General features: G+C 40.1%; 2 protein-coding genes across 8 annotated transcripts in view; both read left to right on the forward strand.

The window, feature by feature from the left end:
- Window positions 1-3,934, forward strand: part of stxbp5b (syntaxin binding protein 5b (tomosyn)) — a 28,588-nt gene extending 24,654 nt beyond the window's left edge. For all 5 annotated transcript variants that reach the window (XM_082517318.1, XM_082517320.1, XM_082517319.1 and 2 more), the window contains 2 exons: window positions 275-495; window positions 598-3,934. In XM_082517318.1, the coding sequence (XP_082373444.1) occupies window positions 275-495; window positions 598-639 (263 nt within the window). In that variant the 3' untranslated portion in view covers window positions 640-3,934. The remainder of the gene's footprint in view (window positions 1-274; window positions 496-597) is intronic.
- A 1,087-nt stretch (window positions 3,935-5,021) lies between these two features.
- Window positions 5,022-16,726, forward strand: part of sash1b (SAM and SH3 domain containing 1b) — a 64,359-nt gene continuing 52,654 nt past the window's right edge. The window contains exons 1-2 of one of the 3 annotated variants that reach the window (XM_082515296.1): window positions 5,022-5,108; window positions 5,848-6,337. In XM_082515296.1, the coding sequence (XP_082371422.1) occupies window positions 5,855-6,337 (483 nt within the window). In that variant the 5' untranslated portion in view covers window positions 5,022-5,108; window positions 5,848-5,854. Of the gene's footprint in view, window positions 5,127-5,847; window positions 6,338-16,726 lie in introns of all 3 variants that reach the window. The other 2 variants (XM_082515295.1, XM_082515298.1) reach the window with 2 other exon arrangements.

Here is a 16,726-nt window from a genome sequence, read left to right on the forward strand (position 1 = left end):
GTTTTAAATGTGTAGTTTTCAGTCATCGGGCTTCTGAATTACTCTAGCTGTTTCATATATTATTGTATTGTTATTACATATATATCTATATATAAGTATTTCACAGTTTAAACTTTATTTAGCTATCACGTCCTATATGTAAAACAATTTGAACCTTTTTAGGGCTTTTATTCCACTGTCTTTGGTAAAATGATTGGTGACCTTTCATTTAGGGGAAAAATGAAAAAAAGACTAGTAAACAAACCATCTGCATATCTATTTTTGTCTCTGCTAGTTGGAGAAACAGCTGCAGGTAAGGCATCTCGTAGCCTGGCGCAGCACATCCCTGGCCCAGGCAACATGGAAGGCATGAAGGGGGCCGCATCGGGAGTTGTGGGAGAACTTGCCCGTGCCAGAATAGCTCTGGATGAGAGAGGGCAGAAGCTGGGCGAGCTGGAGGAGAGAACAGCAGCCATGATGGCCAGCGCAGAGTCCTTTTCCAAACATGCGCATGATGTACGTGAACGGCATCTGTTTGAACGCTTGTATAATTTTTTTTCTTTTTCAGGTTATCACATTAATCCTGATTCACATTTTTCCCCACTTTACTTCCTTCAGATGATGCTGAAATACAAAGATAAAAAGTGGTACCAGCTCTGATGGCAGCGTGTGGAGCATCGGACTCAGTAATTTCACACACCAGTATCTCTGAGGAGCTGCAGGTCCCTCTACTTCTCTTCTCTATTTCTCTCCACGGGGGAGTTATGCGCAAAAGAATTGTGCTTTTTTTCCCGTTTTCTTTTTCCCTCAGCGTAATATTATCCCTCTGCATTACCTCAGTCACCCGAGGACCTCTGCAGCACAGACACTGTCCAGTGCAATGCAATGAGGATGGAAAGAGGAAAGAAATGGAAGAAGAGAAGCTCTTAGGAGACTCTCATTCCATTTTCACCTGAGAGTGATGACGTTCATTTAACATCAGTCCACACAGTAGGAGAAGAGGGGACCTTTCATATATCCATCAGGCATATATAAAAAGATATAAAGTGCTGTTCTTTTAGCCTGACTGCATTTGGTCATTCTCTGCCCTTTATGGTGTCTGCTAAACACAGTGGACTTAAATGAGGAGGAAAGTCTGATGACCCCTTGTCCTTCAATTCTAATCAACTCGATGAACGTGCAAGTTTCTGTAGTAATGATTAAATCACTGAAGGACTTGTTTGTTTTTCTGTCTAAATTATTTTTGGAGTTTGTCTTTTTGCATCTGTAAGTATGGCTTATCCTTCCTTTTTTTTAATATATTGTTTTTGTCTAGAAAGGGCCTTTGAAGTGGTTAAAAGAGTAAATAAATGGGCAGGGAGATTCTGAATCTATTGCCTCTCACCAAATAAGGGCTGGTAGTACACTAGTTCATCACCGACCATACCTTTTTACAGCTTTTACCAAGCAAATGGGTTTTGGGTGAGAAAGACGAATGGTGAATTTATGGAATCACTCTGTTTTATTTTTAAATGTAATTATTTATGGGGAGCGAATAATAGTTGGGGATTAAATGAAGCTGGGCATTAAGTTTTATTTTGTTTCTTCTGTCTATTAAATGCGAAAAAGAAAGTGCTGAAAATGTTTACCCCAATGATGAGTTTACATTGACCTATAATAAAAATGAATTGATAAGAGTGGATACACTGGAAAATCCATGAAGAGCTTATTTTCTTCAGGCTTTCAAGGGGCTATAGCAAAGTCATGTATGAGAAGGATGATGTGTTGATGGGCAAGGCTAAGATTGCCCTTAATATAATTACATATATATATATATATATATATATATATATTTTGGTTACAAATTTAAGTTTTACCTGTCTTAAAGATGTATCTATATATGATCATTCAAATTTTTATTGGCATACATTTGTAGCTGAATTTTTTTTTCTTTCTTTTTTTCAGTCTTGTTTCTCAATGTGTAGGAAAAAAAGCATGTGTCTCTTACAGCACAATGGAAGTGATAACGCTGTGTTTGTATCTGTAGCTGCCAGTAGAAATGACCAAGCACACATACGTGTTCCACGCAGTGCCGTTGGTCATCTCTCTCTGAACCATTAACTTAAAAAAACTGTTTCTGCCTTTGCCTCATGACGCATATATGCTAACCTCTACCTACGTGTATATCTGTGTCTTTGTAAACATACATATATTCAGGAATATGTGTATGGGCACCAATGTCTATATAACAATATATTGACCTATGTATTACAATAGGTCTTTTGAGGTTTTTGTTTTTGCTTGACAGTGTTTTTCAATGTGATTAACCGGAATCCTATTGTAATTAGATTAGATTTCTTTTTCATGAGGTGTGAGGATATGCTGCTAGTTGTGTCAATATAGGAGCATTATCTGTCGGGCCTTTATTTTGAAAAGAGGGGACAAGACTTTGTCAGTTCAGTTTGCTGCCAAATGTTGTATATAGCGCAACAGCTGGACACAAATCTGACAGTGCGGGTTCAGGTAATGTGACATACCGTATGCTTGCGGCCATGTTTTTTTTCTGACACCAAAGAGTTTCTTAATTTCACAAAGTTGTCTTGATTCATTTTTCCCCAGGCGTTAAGAGTCAGTCAGGATAGTTTGATGACACTCTTAAGAAATCTTCTGTGTGTAAGGGGGCGGGGTTTAGGGAGGCGATTGGCTTTGCTTCGTCTTATGGGCATGAAACCTTCATTACTGCCCCAAACTGCTGGACACGTATAAAGTAAACCCGAGGAGTTTCATTCCAAAATGGGATATCCAGCAATGGAAATGGAAATTGACTGAATACTTGATCCTAGAAACTGCTAGGAGGTTTGAAACCTCCTCTTTATTTCTGTGTATTATATCACTGAAATAAAGAAAACGTACCTAGAAAACATTGGATGAGCAGTTGCAATATGGAGATATGGCATTTTCGAATAAAACCCTTCACTTTTAGATGGCTGATTTTAAATCTACTGTATACTATTGAGATAAACCCATTTGGAAGAGCAGTTGTGTGGGTTTTGCACTATTTTTTTGTACTTCAAATGATTTTGTTAGTATGATTTTTAAAGTGTTGATTCCTCTGTCCCATTTTCTTATGTTTCAAAGGACCAAAACATGACAGAACCTATGCTTATTTATGTCATTTGCCAATTATGCTGATTTCTTCACTCTCAGATTTGTTTTCCATGTCAACATTAATGTCCAAGCTATGGCTGTGCATAAATATCCATCATCCAGACATGACAATGAACGTTTTCTGGTATATATTTAACATGCTCATCTCAGATTTAAGCTTTTCTCCTGCAGAACGAACCATCCTCCTTTGAGTGGGCCGCTGAGTCCTTTTACAAAGTGTGGCCTCAACTTTAAAGTGCTTCAGTTTGCAACATATGTCCTAAATGGTCTCTTATTGCACATTGAAGGATGCATGATATTAAGTGTTTACAAACTTGAAACAACCATGTATTATCCCCTTTTAGAGATTGTCTGTTCTAGCATTTGTATTAACCACCATGCTGAACAAAACTGAAGTTCTCTTCACACATCCGGAGTGCGTCCCATTTTCATTTGATCATGCCAATTGTACACATGCGAGAGATTATATTTATTTTTTATTGGTACATCTGTTAATGTTGCTGTTTGCTTCATGAAAACTCTTGCTCTCCCTGCGCTGTAAAAATGCATTGAAGTTGGAAGCTAGGCTCACAGCACCGTGCAGGAGAGCTCGAGGTTTTCTCACTCGCCATACTTCCATCCGTCTGTCTTCTGGGATGAATATCTGTGGAGTTGCAGTATTTTCTCATAGTAGGCAATTTTTGTACAGTTTTATTAAAATAAATTTCACATGGATGTCTGACTTTATCTGCTGCCACAATTTAGACTGTAGATACAGTATATATAGATATTATTGTGCAATGGAAAATAAATGTAAAACCAACCGTAATGAGTTATGTGTTTTCCATTTTATTTTATTTTTATATATATATATTTTTTAATACCTGAATCTTTTGGCCTCCGCAGGTCAGAGTTCAGTGGCTGTTCTGGATCATTATGTCTTGCTCAAAGACTTTTGGGGCAGCTCTGACACTGACCTGATCGTTTTAATGGACAGCTTTAGAATACGCATGTTTAAGCGTGTGAGTTAAATCTGCCAGATTTAGACATTCAGGCAAATTTCCATCTGCACTTTCAACTTTCAGAGAAGAGTCTAATTTTTCACATTTTTGCACTTGCTCTTCCACTGTGAAAGACCTCTGGAAAGTCTTTGTTTACTTACTCTCATTTAGTATTAATCAACATTTTTTTGTTTTGGAAAGTTTATACATAGCAGGGTAGAGAATTTGTATAAATAATTTATGTAATAGATATTTATAGGTACTCGTGGTGTTTTAATCATATTGGTATACTAAATGCCTATAAAAGTATACTATTATGAGTGCCAGTGATCCACTTAGTTTGAAGACTTCCTGCTAATGCTAAACAACAAAAAAACAAAGAAAAGAATTTTTCCCTATCAAAAAGTTTTTCTTTGTTTGTTTGTTTTTGTTTTTTGAATGACACAAACAAGCATCCATACAGATACAGCAGCTGCTTTGTGTAATGTTTTGGTCAAGGGTCAGACCAACATAGCATCCGGGCACTGTCCATGATATAGATTAAGCCGATTTTGTTTTTGGTTTTTTTGGGGGGTGTTATCTAGTGGGTTTCTCCACTGATTTTTTTTTCTTTCTCGCACGCAGTCTGTTTCAAACACTTTTAATATGTGTAAGTTTTAGTGATTTTTTGAAAATTTGTTGTTGACTTTAGTATGTTTTTATTTTACTTATTAAAAGTTAAATTCAAAATTAAAATGATTAAATTAAAGGATGGAAATAAACACTTTTAGTAGTATTTTTTTATTGTAATGTTTTTGTGTGTGGATTTTATTTTATTTTATTTTATTTTCAGCGACCGTTCCTACATTTCCCAGCAGCCCCTGCAGGTGGCGCCGCCGCTCTAAGAACTCCCGTCGTCCAGCGGGATAGAAACTACAGCGGTGAGTAAAGATCAGGAGCAGCAGCATCCTCACTGTCTGACGAACCGGCGGATGGAGCGGAGGGACGGCAAACTTGAAAACGGTAAAAGCCGGGGACAAAGTAAGCCGCAACACGTGTTCTCTGAATAGCCATAGACGATTTCTGTGATTTATTTTGTAGCATTTGTATTTCAGGTTTTATATATTGCTGTGTTTGAAACGAGATCCTTTTAAGTCTGTGCTTCGGATGAATGTTTTTGATGGACCTCCGCGTGTTGCTCAGTTGCCGCCGCGATGAATGAAACAAAGACGATGGACGCACACTGACCAACACCAACTATTTGACGTCGATCGTTGTACTTTAATTTTAAAATCTAATAGAAACACAGCGGACTCACTTAGAGAGTTTTCCCCCCGCTAACGTTAACTTTACGCTTCCCTTGACTGCTCAGACTAGCTAAACAGCCTTGCATTTAGAAGTCTCGCTGACTGCATCCAAAGGGGAAATTGTTATGTGAAACCCTTGGCCCTTTCCCAAACTTTTAGCGACGTGACAGCAACAGAGTCTGAACCGGAAAACTTGGGAAGTGCAGGTGTCTCAGCGTGGGTGGGTGAGGTCAAAGGGCAGCTGACAGTACCCTGCTGTCTCCTGATATGCGTCTGCTTTGCTGTCTAATGCTCTATCCACAAGCAATACCTGTGTTTGCTTTGGAGAAGTGAACTGAAGACTGTGTAAAGTTTTACGGCCCACAGTGCTGGATTGCCACCGCACAGGCCCAGCGCAACAGCACCAGTGTGAATGGAGATGATGATGTGCACTTAAATTTTTTCTCTATTTCCAGTCTTAAGATGAGCCAGGGGCCAAATCTCGTCCTCCAGTGGCTGTCTAAGCTACACCTGACCCAGTATGTGGAGTCATTCTTTGACAATGGGTATGATGACTTGGAAGTTTGTAAGCAGATTGGAGAACCAGACCTGGATGCTATCGGGGTCCGCATTCAGTATCACAGACACAGGCTGCTCACAGCAGTGCAAGCGTTAAAAGAGGAGGACAAAAGGAAAGCACCTGGGTACTATTTCACCTTAGAGCCTCTGGATGCTTCTGCCTGCCACCACATCTCATACTCAGACAGACTGGGTGACTTGGAGACGCCGAGGTGTCACGCACAGACTGCAAGAGTGCACCAGGCCTCCTGTCCTGGGAACCATAACCCGAGGTTCACAGACTGTAATGACTTTGTGACTTATCCCAAACTGAAGCTCAAAGTACTCATACGGGATAAACTTGCAAAAGATGGCATTAACCTGGGACAAGCACCTTACACCCACAAGGTAGGATATTTTGACTTCATCTCTTGCAGTTAAGTTGATAAGAAATGCTGGGTCTTTAAGAGCTGTCTCATTGGATTTAATATGCTTACTTTACTGCGAATGTGATGAAGAGTGTGACAAATTTCTTTGATAGTGCTGACGTCAAGTGATTCTTCTTTGAGGATGTGTTGGAGTCTCTGGCAAAGGTTCACTGAGGTTCATTGTAGTGTTAGTTTACTCAAAACATTTCCATATTAGTGTTAAACTTAACTGGAATGAATCTAATTGAATTGACTGATTGGGTACTTGGTGAAACAGTAGTAAGACTTACAATGCCTTCTGATCCTCAGTGTACATCTTTTAAATTAAGTTAAGGTGATTTTATGTGGAAAAAATCCTAATTGTGTTCTCTTTTTCTGGATTTACTGTTCCGTAAGCAGCCTAAATGTGCCTAGATCGCTATTTCACGTATCTCGCAGAATGCCATGTCAGAAAATGTTGAGTTCAAGCGTTTAGAAGACATTATCCCACTCTGCCATAATCCTTTGCTGTAGCACCCTTCACACATCCAAACTGGGGCATTGAATCCACACTGGAATTGAATTTGAGCACATAAAATGAAAAATGTGGTATTTTATAATAAAAGATTTGCTGCAGCTCCAGCTGTTTGGCTCTGTAGCCATGGATTCCTGCTTAGAATACACCACAACACCTGCAGCTGTTTTAAATCTCCAAGAATTACTATACTGGCGAACAGTGAGTTGTTTTTAAGGTAGATGAACAAACAAAATACAAAAAAAAAACAAATAATGTTACAGTGATGCTACTAGACTGTATGTAAGGCAAAAGAGGCTGTGACATCCAGAATGAAATGGTACATGATGGTATGTTTTTCCATCACGCTGACCCATTTGACCATTAGTCTTTTCTTTGATAACATTAAAACAGATTGAATAACGGCCGCATTTTCTTGAAGGGAGGCAGAAACCTTTCCAAGCATTTGAATTTTCACCCATTCCTGCAAATAATGAAATTTGGTGACTACACGATTTTTACATTTAGGACAGTGTGGTGGGGTTTCTGTTCTGTACTTATTATAGCTATATGGAGAAATGTGTATACATCATGCAAAATATTATAGTGTAATTCTTTTTTTTTTTAAATGTTACAAATAAAATTTCTCAATGGTTAAGTCTCATCCCATCATCAATGACTATTACTATTAGCCAGTTTCAACATCTCAAAATACAATTTGGATACAAAGTGTTTTTGTTGCTGATACTTTACACAGAAAAAATCTAAGAGATGTGAGTAATTTGGGATTTCTAGCAAATTCTTATACACAAGTCTTCTGATCTATAAATATTTGTAGAAGTTATATATTGCAATTTTAAACTATAATAATATTTTAAATATTTGAAATTTCCCCTTCTCCAAGCGGTTGATGATTCTAACAATACTCACTCTTTGCCAGAAAATAACATTTGCTCAGTTTCACTTGTTAAGCAACAATCGCAAGAAAAACAATGAACAAGAGTTAAAAAGCTTCCGACCTCTGTGGACAGTGGATCAGTCTGCCGTGATGACTGACTGACAGCATTTCATTTTATTTCGAGGGATTTTTTTCCCATCCTGACAAACTGCTCTTTGTGTTGACTGCAGGGGCTGTTAGTTAATGTAATTGCAGAGGATAGCTGTTCTGCTCTGGCATTAACCAAATCCATTCAGTCCATAATGCACTCAGCGAGCGGTCCAAGGCCGGCCAGATGAAAAGCTCAGCGATACGTTTGGCTTATTTTCAACAGCCTGTCTCCAAGAGGAAGGTGTGACTGATGGATTTGGGATTTGATTATAGTGAAGAAAACTGATGTTTACTGTTGATTAAATGGTAAACAGTCTGTATTGTAACAGAGTGTCAGAGTGAATCCTTGCTAGAAGCACTGATGCACACTGTCCCGGCATATTTTTACACTTTCAGTCCTAAGGCACAGTTGTTTTTCACAGCAGTGGTGCTTAGGCAAGAGAGTACTCGTGTTGATTATTTGTCTTTCCAAAGCTGATACAAGTTTAAAATGCTGCTCATCAACAATGAATGAATGTGTTCTGAGGGGGTAGTGAGCCAGATGCAGCTTTCCAGTTAGATTGAGCTCATATTTGGTCAGGATCGCAGTCCTTGTATTTGTGCTTCTTTGTATCAAGTGAGCCTTATGCAGTGTTTGATGCTTTGTTATTTGCTTTATTATTGAAACTCTAATTAGGAAAGTTTTCTTTACCCATCTGCGTTGCAATTACCCATTAAAAGTTGTACTCTGCTTTTGGAGCCAGCACACGGCTCTCTCGCCAATGTCGCAGTGCCAGGCACTGCAGGACACCCCCTGAGGTCCTGTTTCCATGCCATGATGGGTCAGAGATTTACACATTATAGGGAAGGTGGTTTTACTGTTGTGGCCAATTCCTGAACGTTAAGCTGTGGTTCTCTTGCCATCCACTGTGTGTTTAACATTTTGAATGTTCTGTCATCCTGGTGCATTTCACTAGGAAGTCGGTCAAACTTTTTGGCTCATTAAATTTGGCCCATTGGATCCGTCTCGGTACTTGCACTGCAAAGACATGCACGATTATTTCATTCACTTATAATGTGAACGATGACTCTACTTCATTCGAAGCTCATTAGTAAAGAAAACTTGAAAGTAAAACAATCAGGTAAAATTGATTGTTATGGAAACTGATTTCGGAGCAGTTTGGCCTTTCAGCTTCATCAGATGGAGTCCATTAAATGCTTGCAGGATACAGGTATGTAGGCCAGTACGGCCCATTTTCTCACCAGGAATAGCATACAGCAGCTTAAGGGTAAACCCATCTCCTCCACCAGTTCTCCTCAGCTTAAATTTTGGACCATTTAGAACTATAATATTGTATACGCCCATTTAGAGATCAGTTCAATGTTTGTATTGTATTTTCCAGGCTTTATTAACCACAAGACAGGGATGTTTTAAAACCTAGGTTTGGGCTGTGTAGTGTACCATATATTACTTTATGCTTACATGATATTTTAGTAAAGCCTCTTCACACCATATCATTTTTTGTTCTTCTATTTTTAAAAAAACTTGGTCTCCCATTTGCTTTGTTTAATTTTTAACAGTACAGTATGTCCTCAGGCCCTATTCTGTCTGGTATTCATGAACCACAGCAGTTTGCATCTGTAACCACATTATGCCTTCTGCCCTCAGTCTCTAGCTCAATCAATTCCCACTGAGCAATGTGCTTTTCTGCCGATTCTATACGCACGACTTGTTCACACAGACCCAAAGGGCCTGTTGCTGACTTTGAGAGGGGAAAAAATAGTAAAGCTGATTAAGCTGTAAATGATCTAAGTGCTGGTGACACAACAAGCCATTTTCTAAAAATGTCACATGGAAAAAAAGCTTGATATATTTGCTCATGAAATTGCAGCTGCTGGAAATGGGAATCTGTGCTGCATAGATATAGTCTGAAACAGAAGTTTTGTTTCAGACAAGATGATAGAGGGGCTTTTTTTTTTTTTTTTAAAGATATGCACCAGATTATTCATCATTTGTCAGTAAGGCATACATCACATTTCATCAAGCCCAATCCCTCTTTGGAAAAGCTCCCTTTATAGCTGTCTTAACAATGGGCCTCAACTCCCCAGAAGGCTTCGCTGCAGTGCCTCACTTGAAAACTGTCCTGGAGAAGAAATCTTTATAAGATTTTTTTTTTTTTTTTTCTGTGTTGCTTCTCCAGAGGATCAGAGGACAAACAAAACCAGCAGGCCCCTTTTGACAGAAGAAAAGACAGTTTGAATAGAGCCTGGCAAAATACAAGATCTACAGCAGCTGACAGCTGTCTCTGCCTTTGTCACAATAAAGTGGAGATTGAATAAAATGGCTTTTGTTGAACAAAGTTGGTTTTAAAACACCAGCACGGAGTTTAAAGCGAGCACAAGTGTAACAGTATGCTGGCCACCTGCACATGGACTGGTGACTTTAGTTTTTGTTCAGTTTCCTTCAGTGCTTCCCTTGAGTCGCCTTAAAAATAGTTCAATCTCCTCTGATGGCACGGTGATGCAGTGGTTAGCACCTATTAGCACCTTACTGGGCGAAAGTCCCAGGTTTCAGTTCTGGAGTCTGCTGGGACTTTACTGTGTTCGATGTTAAGTGTTTTCCTCTGAAGGTCCAAAGACATGTTGAATTAAATAGTATTTCTTCCAGTGTGAATTGCTGTGTTTGAGTTAGATAACGTGGGATGGGGTCTACCTATCCCAAGACTAACACAAACTACAAATCACACATAATTTCCTTAGGGATTAATAAAGTATTCTGATTCTGATTTATAGCTGTAGTGTATTAATTGTTAGACTTTAAGTCTAAATTTAAAGAAGTGACCTAAAGAGTCTTGCAGTTCATCCTGTGCTTTTATTGTCATTTTTGTGCCAGTAGATGGGCGCTACAAGGGAAAAGCAAAGAGACTTACTTCATTTTAATCAATCAAGAATATTATTGTTACTGTGAGCGGATATTTCAGCTTTGTTGAATTCAACCGATTAAGCTTTTGCTGAATATGGGGTATAGGCAAAGTTGGTCTCGCTCTTCCATCACCCAGATTTTGGAATTATGTGCCGAGTGACTTTTAATCTCTGCAGGTGTTATGGCGCAGGAAAGGAAACTTTGTTTTCCCTCCAAAGGAAAATCGCCATGGTTGTAATTTTTATTTTTTGTATTTTGAGTTTATAAAACTTCTTTTAAATAAGGTAATCTGGACCAGAAGTCCAGACCCATCATGGTTGTGTAAAAGTCCTGACTCAAAGACCTATGTTGAGCAAGGAAAAACCCTGACATGCATAAATGGTTTGGTCATGTTGCAGTGTGATGCAGTTTTATCATGTCCTCTATCCATTATCTTTCTCTTCCTGGTCGCCCTGTAGTGTACTGTAGGGAAGACCTACTATTGACTTTACTCATGTTATGTCAGTATAGATAGCTCAAACCGCTGGGCATTTGCAGCAATGTCAAATCAAATCAAATCAAATCACTTTTATTGTCACATCACATGTGCAGGCACACTGGCACAGCACATGCGAGTGAAATTCTTGTGTGCGAGCCCCACAAGCAACAGAGATGTGCAAACACAACAACACAAACGAGCAAAATACAAGAATGGCCAACCTGAAACTAATAAATATATGTACAATATATAATAGTGTATGCATTTCTGGATGTGTATACTAAATATTTTCCTACGTGTGTGTGTGTGTGTGTGTGTGTGTGTGTGTGTGTGTGTGTGTGTATATACACATTTTTACAAATTAAATAGTAAAAAAAAAAAAAATAATAATAATAATAATAATAATAATAATAAAATATATAAAATATACAGAGTTGAATATGTGCAAAACAAGTGGCATTTATATACAGTGTGGAGTGCATAATGTTGAAGTTCCAGTAGTGAAGCTGAGGTGTCTATGACGTGTTCAGCAGTCTGATGGCCTGATGGAAAAAGCTGTCTCTCAGTCTGCTGGTACGGGACCGGATGCTGCAGAACCTCCTTCCTGATGGAAGTAGTCTGAACAGTTTATGGCTGGGGTGACTGGAGTCCTTGATGATCCTCCCCGCTTTCCTCAGGCACCGCTTCCTGTAGATGTCTTGGAGGGAGGGAAGCTCACCTCCAATTATCCGTTCAGAGCACCGCACTACTCGCTGGAGAGCTTTGCAGTTGTAGGCGGTGCTGTTGCCATACCAGGTGGTGATGCATCCAGTGAGGATGCTCTCAATGGCACAGCGATAGAAGGTCCTGAGGATGCGGGGGCTCATGGCGAATCTTTTCAGTCTCCTGAGAAAGAAGAGGCGCTGCTGCGCCTTCTTCACTGTTTTGTTTGTGTGTACTGACCACGTAAGATCCTCAGCCAGATGTACACCAAGGAACCGGAAGCTGCTCACTCTCTCCACAGCAGCGCCGTTGATGGTGATGGGGGTGTGTACTTCTCTGCACCTCCGGAAGTCCACTATCAACTCTGTCTTTGCGACGTTGAGGGTGAGATGGTTGTCTTGACACCAGTGGGTCAGGGCGCTGACCTCCTCCCTGTAAGCCGTCTCATCACCGTTGGTGATAAGACCCACCACTGTAGTGTCGTCCGCAAACTTCACAATGATGTTGGAGCTGTTAGTGGCCGTGCAGTCGTAGGTGTAGAGTGAGTACAGGAGAGGGCTCAGTACACACCCCTGTGGAGCACCAGTGTTCAGTGTGATGGGGGATGAGGTGATGCTGCCCAGTCTGACCACCTGGCGTCTGTCAGACAGGAAGCTAAGGATCCAGCTGCAGAGGGAGCTGCTCAGTCCTAGATCCTGCAGTTTCCTGTCCAGCTTCGAGGGAACGATGGTATTGAATGCTGAGCTGTAATCTACAAACAGCATCCTCACATACGTGTCTCTCTTCTCCAGGTGTGACAGGGCAGTGTGTAGTGTCAGGGCTATGGCATCATCAGTGGACCTGTTGTGGCGGTATGCAAACTGTAGAGGGTCCAGTGAGTCGGGTAGTGCAGAGCAGATGAAGTCCCTGACCAGCTTCTCGAAGCATTTGCTTACGATGGGGGTCAGGGCTACAGGTCGCCAGTCGTTCAATGAGGAGATGGTGGAGGATTTGGGTACAGGGACGATGGTGGCCATTTTGAAGCAGGCTGGGACTACAGACAGAGAGAGGGAAAGGTTGAAGATGTGCGTGAACACTCCAGCCAGCTGAGCCTGGAGTATTACCCTTATGGTGCCGAGGGCTAGTTGGGGGCAGGGTGATTGAATAGCATTGTACAGATCATTCAAAACCTAAACATGTCATGCTTATAGTTTGGGATTAAGTAAATTCTTGTCCGGCTGGCTGATCATCTCACTACTTCATTGTATAATGACAGCTGTCAGTACACCAGCACATATTCAATATTATGTGACTACTGAGAAATATAACTGATCCATGCTGCTAGCACAGATACTGTTCTATGTACAATGTAAAGCAGATGCACTGACCTGTATAAGTTTAATGTTGTCCAGGGTCACATGTTCTGTATATATACATCCATCTATCCCATTAAATCTTCTCTTTAATGGCCCTCTGCCTTCATGTTGCATTCAAGTAGGAATTATTCAGTAGAGCATCTGGAGGAGCTTTGCCCAGTGGAAGCAACAAAAATGCATAACACACTTAGTTTATGCAACACCGTGCTTATTTTGGATTTGACTCAAGAAGAGGCTGCTGTATTTTGTTTTCTATGAGTGAGTATTTTTTTGAGCAGTTGTTCTGTGTACAAATTTCTCTTAAGCAACCTCACTTATTTAAATGCTCCACAAAGCTCCTCCTTTTTTATTCTTTAGTGCTTTGGCTTGTGTTTCACAAGGCTAAATAGGTCTTTTAAACTATGAGGTGCTCTCAGAATTTAAATTGCTGTGTTAGCAAGAACCTCTCTTTTCTTTGTGCCAGGCACATGTAAGAGGAAGCTGAAGTAAAGGAGGAAGTTTTATTTAAGTTTGTATCAAAGCAAGCACCGAGTCCAACACTGAACTGCTTTGATCAGGAGTTGCTTCATTTGTTTTGGATGTTTTGAATTGTTTGAATTCAAAAACTGAGTTCTAATTACTTTTTTTGTGCATGGCTTCTCTTAACAGAATAAGCACTGGCATAGTGTGAAACCTATAACCTACACCACATAAAGTATGCAGTTAGAGTAGTAGAGCAGTTGCACTCTTTATTTCTATATTAAAAATTTAGCTTTCATTTTGCTGAGTGTTTGCAGACTTTTGAGAATAAAGATTAGCCACCATATCCCATTAAGACCCATCAAACATACAGGCATCAATTGACTTGACAAATTAACAGCTTTACTTCGGATCCAGTATAGATTTAATGGTGTTCTATCAACGTAGTACAAGCCAATCAGTCTACTGGGCAGAAATTCGAGTCAATCTTTTTAGACAAAAAGTAGAACTGTTAAGTTAGCGAAGGCTCCAGCCACACAGGCCAGTTGGCAAGTGGTTGCGGGAGGTTCCTTGCTGTTGCTAGGTTAAATTGGTCCTAGGAGGTATACGATGCTGCGCTAAAAGCCTCCTTGCTGGTAGTCGAAGCCACAGCCGCATGTAGTTTATATGGGACACCAACTCGTCAGCAAACACTTGAAAACCGCTCACCAAGTGATAGTGAAAGTGACACAAACTGGAAGCATCCACCCTTAAAGTAGAAGTTGAACCATTTGAAGCTAAATCATTGTGTCCAAAGAAAAGCCACAGCTTTCTAAAGTTGTTCATCATAGTGATGATGTTGAGTTATAATATCATTTCCTCTGAGACACTCATTGCTGATTACTAAACAGCCCCACCCCCACCTGAACTGCAGTGCACTACTGGTGGAAACATGATTAGTGCTATATTTCTTCTAAAATTTAGGTCATATATGGAAGCAGCTTATTATTTGTTTACGTGCTGAAACTCTGTATATTAGTGCTAATTCCACACGGCACATATTAATAATGTGAGTTACTTCACTGCATTAAGGGAAAGCATTATAAAGAGCATTGGTACATTTTGCATGGCTTTTCATAGGAAGGTAGTGAATGAATGGCACCATTTCTTCACTTAAGCCTCTGAACTTGTATTAAAGGTTTTCATCTTTGGTGCAGAGCTGCCTTTTAATGTAGTGCACATCTGTTGGGGACTTGAATTTTCATTATCTCTTCCACTATCCTGTCCCACATTATCCTCACAGAAAGCATGGCAATGGAAGGTGAACACATTTAAGAGGGATCTGATCAGTAGTTTGAAATCTGAGAAGTCTCAGTTTTATCTTGTGTTTCAAACAGAAGTTCCCCACAGCTCATTTAAAATCAAAAGCATAAAAATGAAAAAAGATTAAACACAATAACACCGACAAATCTTCCCATGTTTGGCAGCTAATTTTAGAATTGAATTCATGCTTCTTTTGCAGATCAGGGATTCAGTTCCATTCAGTTTTGCAAAAAAATGTGCTTTGTTGTGTATCTGACGGACAAACACCAAACCAGTTCCACATCATGGAAGTTGCACCATTTTTACAAACCAATTCTGGTTCCTCAACAATCGGCCATGTGCGTATGAAAACAAAGGCACTGCGCATGCGCGTTTTACTCCCATTCTATCGCGATATTTCATTTTCCTATCGTTGCCTAACATTATACCGGTATTACCGTGAACGGTATAATATGGCCCAGCCCTAGTTGGACCTTGAAGTTCAGTGCCAGCAGTGGCCCACAGCTCATTTAAGTTTGAGACCCCTGCCCTATAGTAATATGGATAAACACCTCACCAATCAAACGACCCCATTTGAGAAAACACTTGGCTACAGTGGGAAGGAAAAACCCCCTTTTAACAGGAAGAAACCTCCTCCAAAACCTAGAAAATAACTGTTGCGCTCCTTGATTTGTCAAAACAAAAAAGATGTGTTACATACTTGAATGTGGTGGAGAAAACGAGGGAAAATGTATATTTTAAAACAAGTAATAGTTGCATTAACTTTCCACTTGTTGACTTTAATATTTTAAACATGAAGGTCCCTTTTTATTAGTGGTGTCAGTGGGACTGCAGTGGCAAATTAAACACTGCAAGCAACAAAACTGAATTAAACATTTGTAATCTTTAGTGAGACTGAGTTTCTTTCTAATCATGCTGCTGTATCTGTACTGTAGATATGCCAAATATGGTTAGAAGGGGATCTGTGTGCTATTTAGGCTTCTGTGGCCCACAGTAAATCTCAAGCTTCCAATTCATCCAGTGCTTTGACCTATTAGTAACTTAACCTCAAGGTATGAGGTATGTTCTCCCAGTGAGAAAAGCAGAAAAGCTGCACAAAAGATGTTCCTGCAAAACTGTTAAACCAAAAGTGCGTTTTGGTCTTTTTATAGCGTAAATCTTGTAGGGATGACAGTGGGAATACATCAAGATGCCACATCAGTTCCTGTTTGCTTGTTTACCCAGTGACTGGCAGTGTACTGTGGCAGCTTCCCCACGGAGTCTACTGCTGCTTCCATGCACTGGTAGTCTGCAGAACAAGAGTACAATCCAGCTGTGTAGTGTTGGTTGTCAGCATAAGGTCTGCTCATACAAGTGAGTTTTACACCACTAAAAATAACACCGTACGTGACGTTTCATGAAGGCTGTGGTTACCGATCAACCACAACATTAACCCACTGACTAAAATTGTTTCCTGGCATTAATGTGGTTAATTAAAAAGCACATTATTGCCAGGAAGTGCCATCGTGGCAATGGCACTCCCTGAGGGCAGTGGCCTCTCCCAGCAGAGTTGTATCTACAGTGGAACCACACTAAGCTCCTAATCAACCACTGTCCCTGCAAACACACATCCAGAGGTCTCTGTTCCAGT

Source organism: Aulonocara stuartgranti (genome assembly GCF_965226115.1).
Source record: "Aulonocara stuartgranti genome assembly, chromosome: 19".
Classification (NCBI taxonomy): domain Eukaryota; kingdom Metazoa; phylum Chordata; class Actinopteri; order Cichliformes; family Cichlidae; genus Aulonocara; species Aulonocara stuartgranti.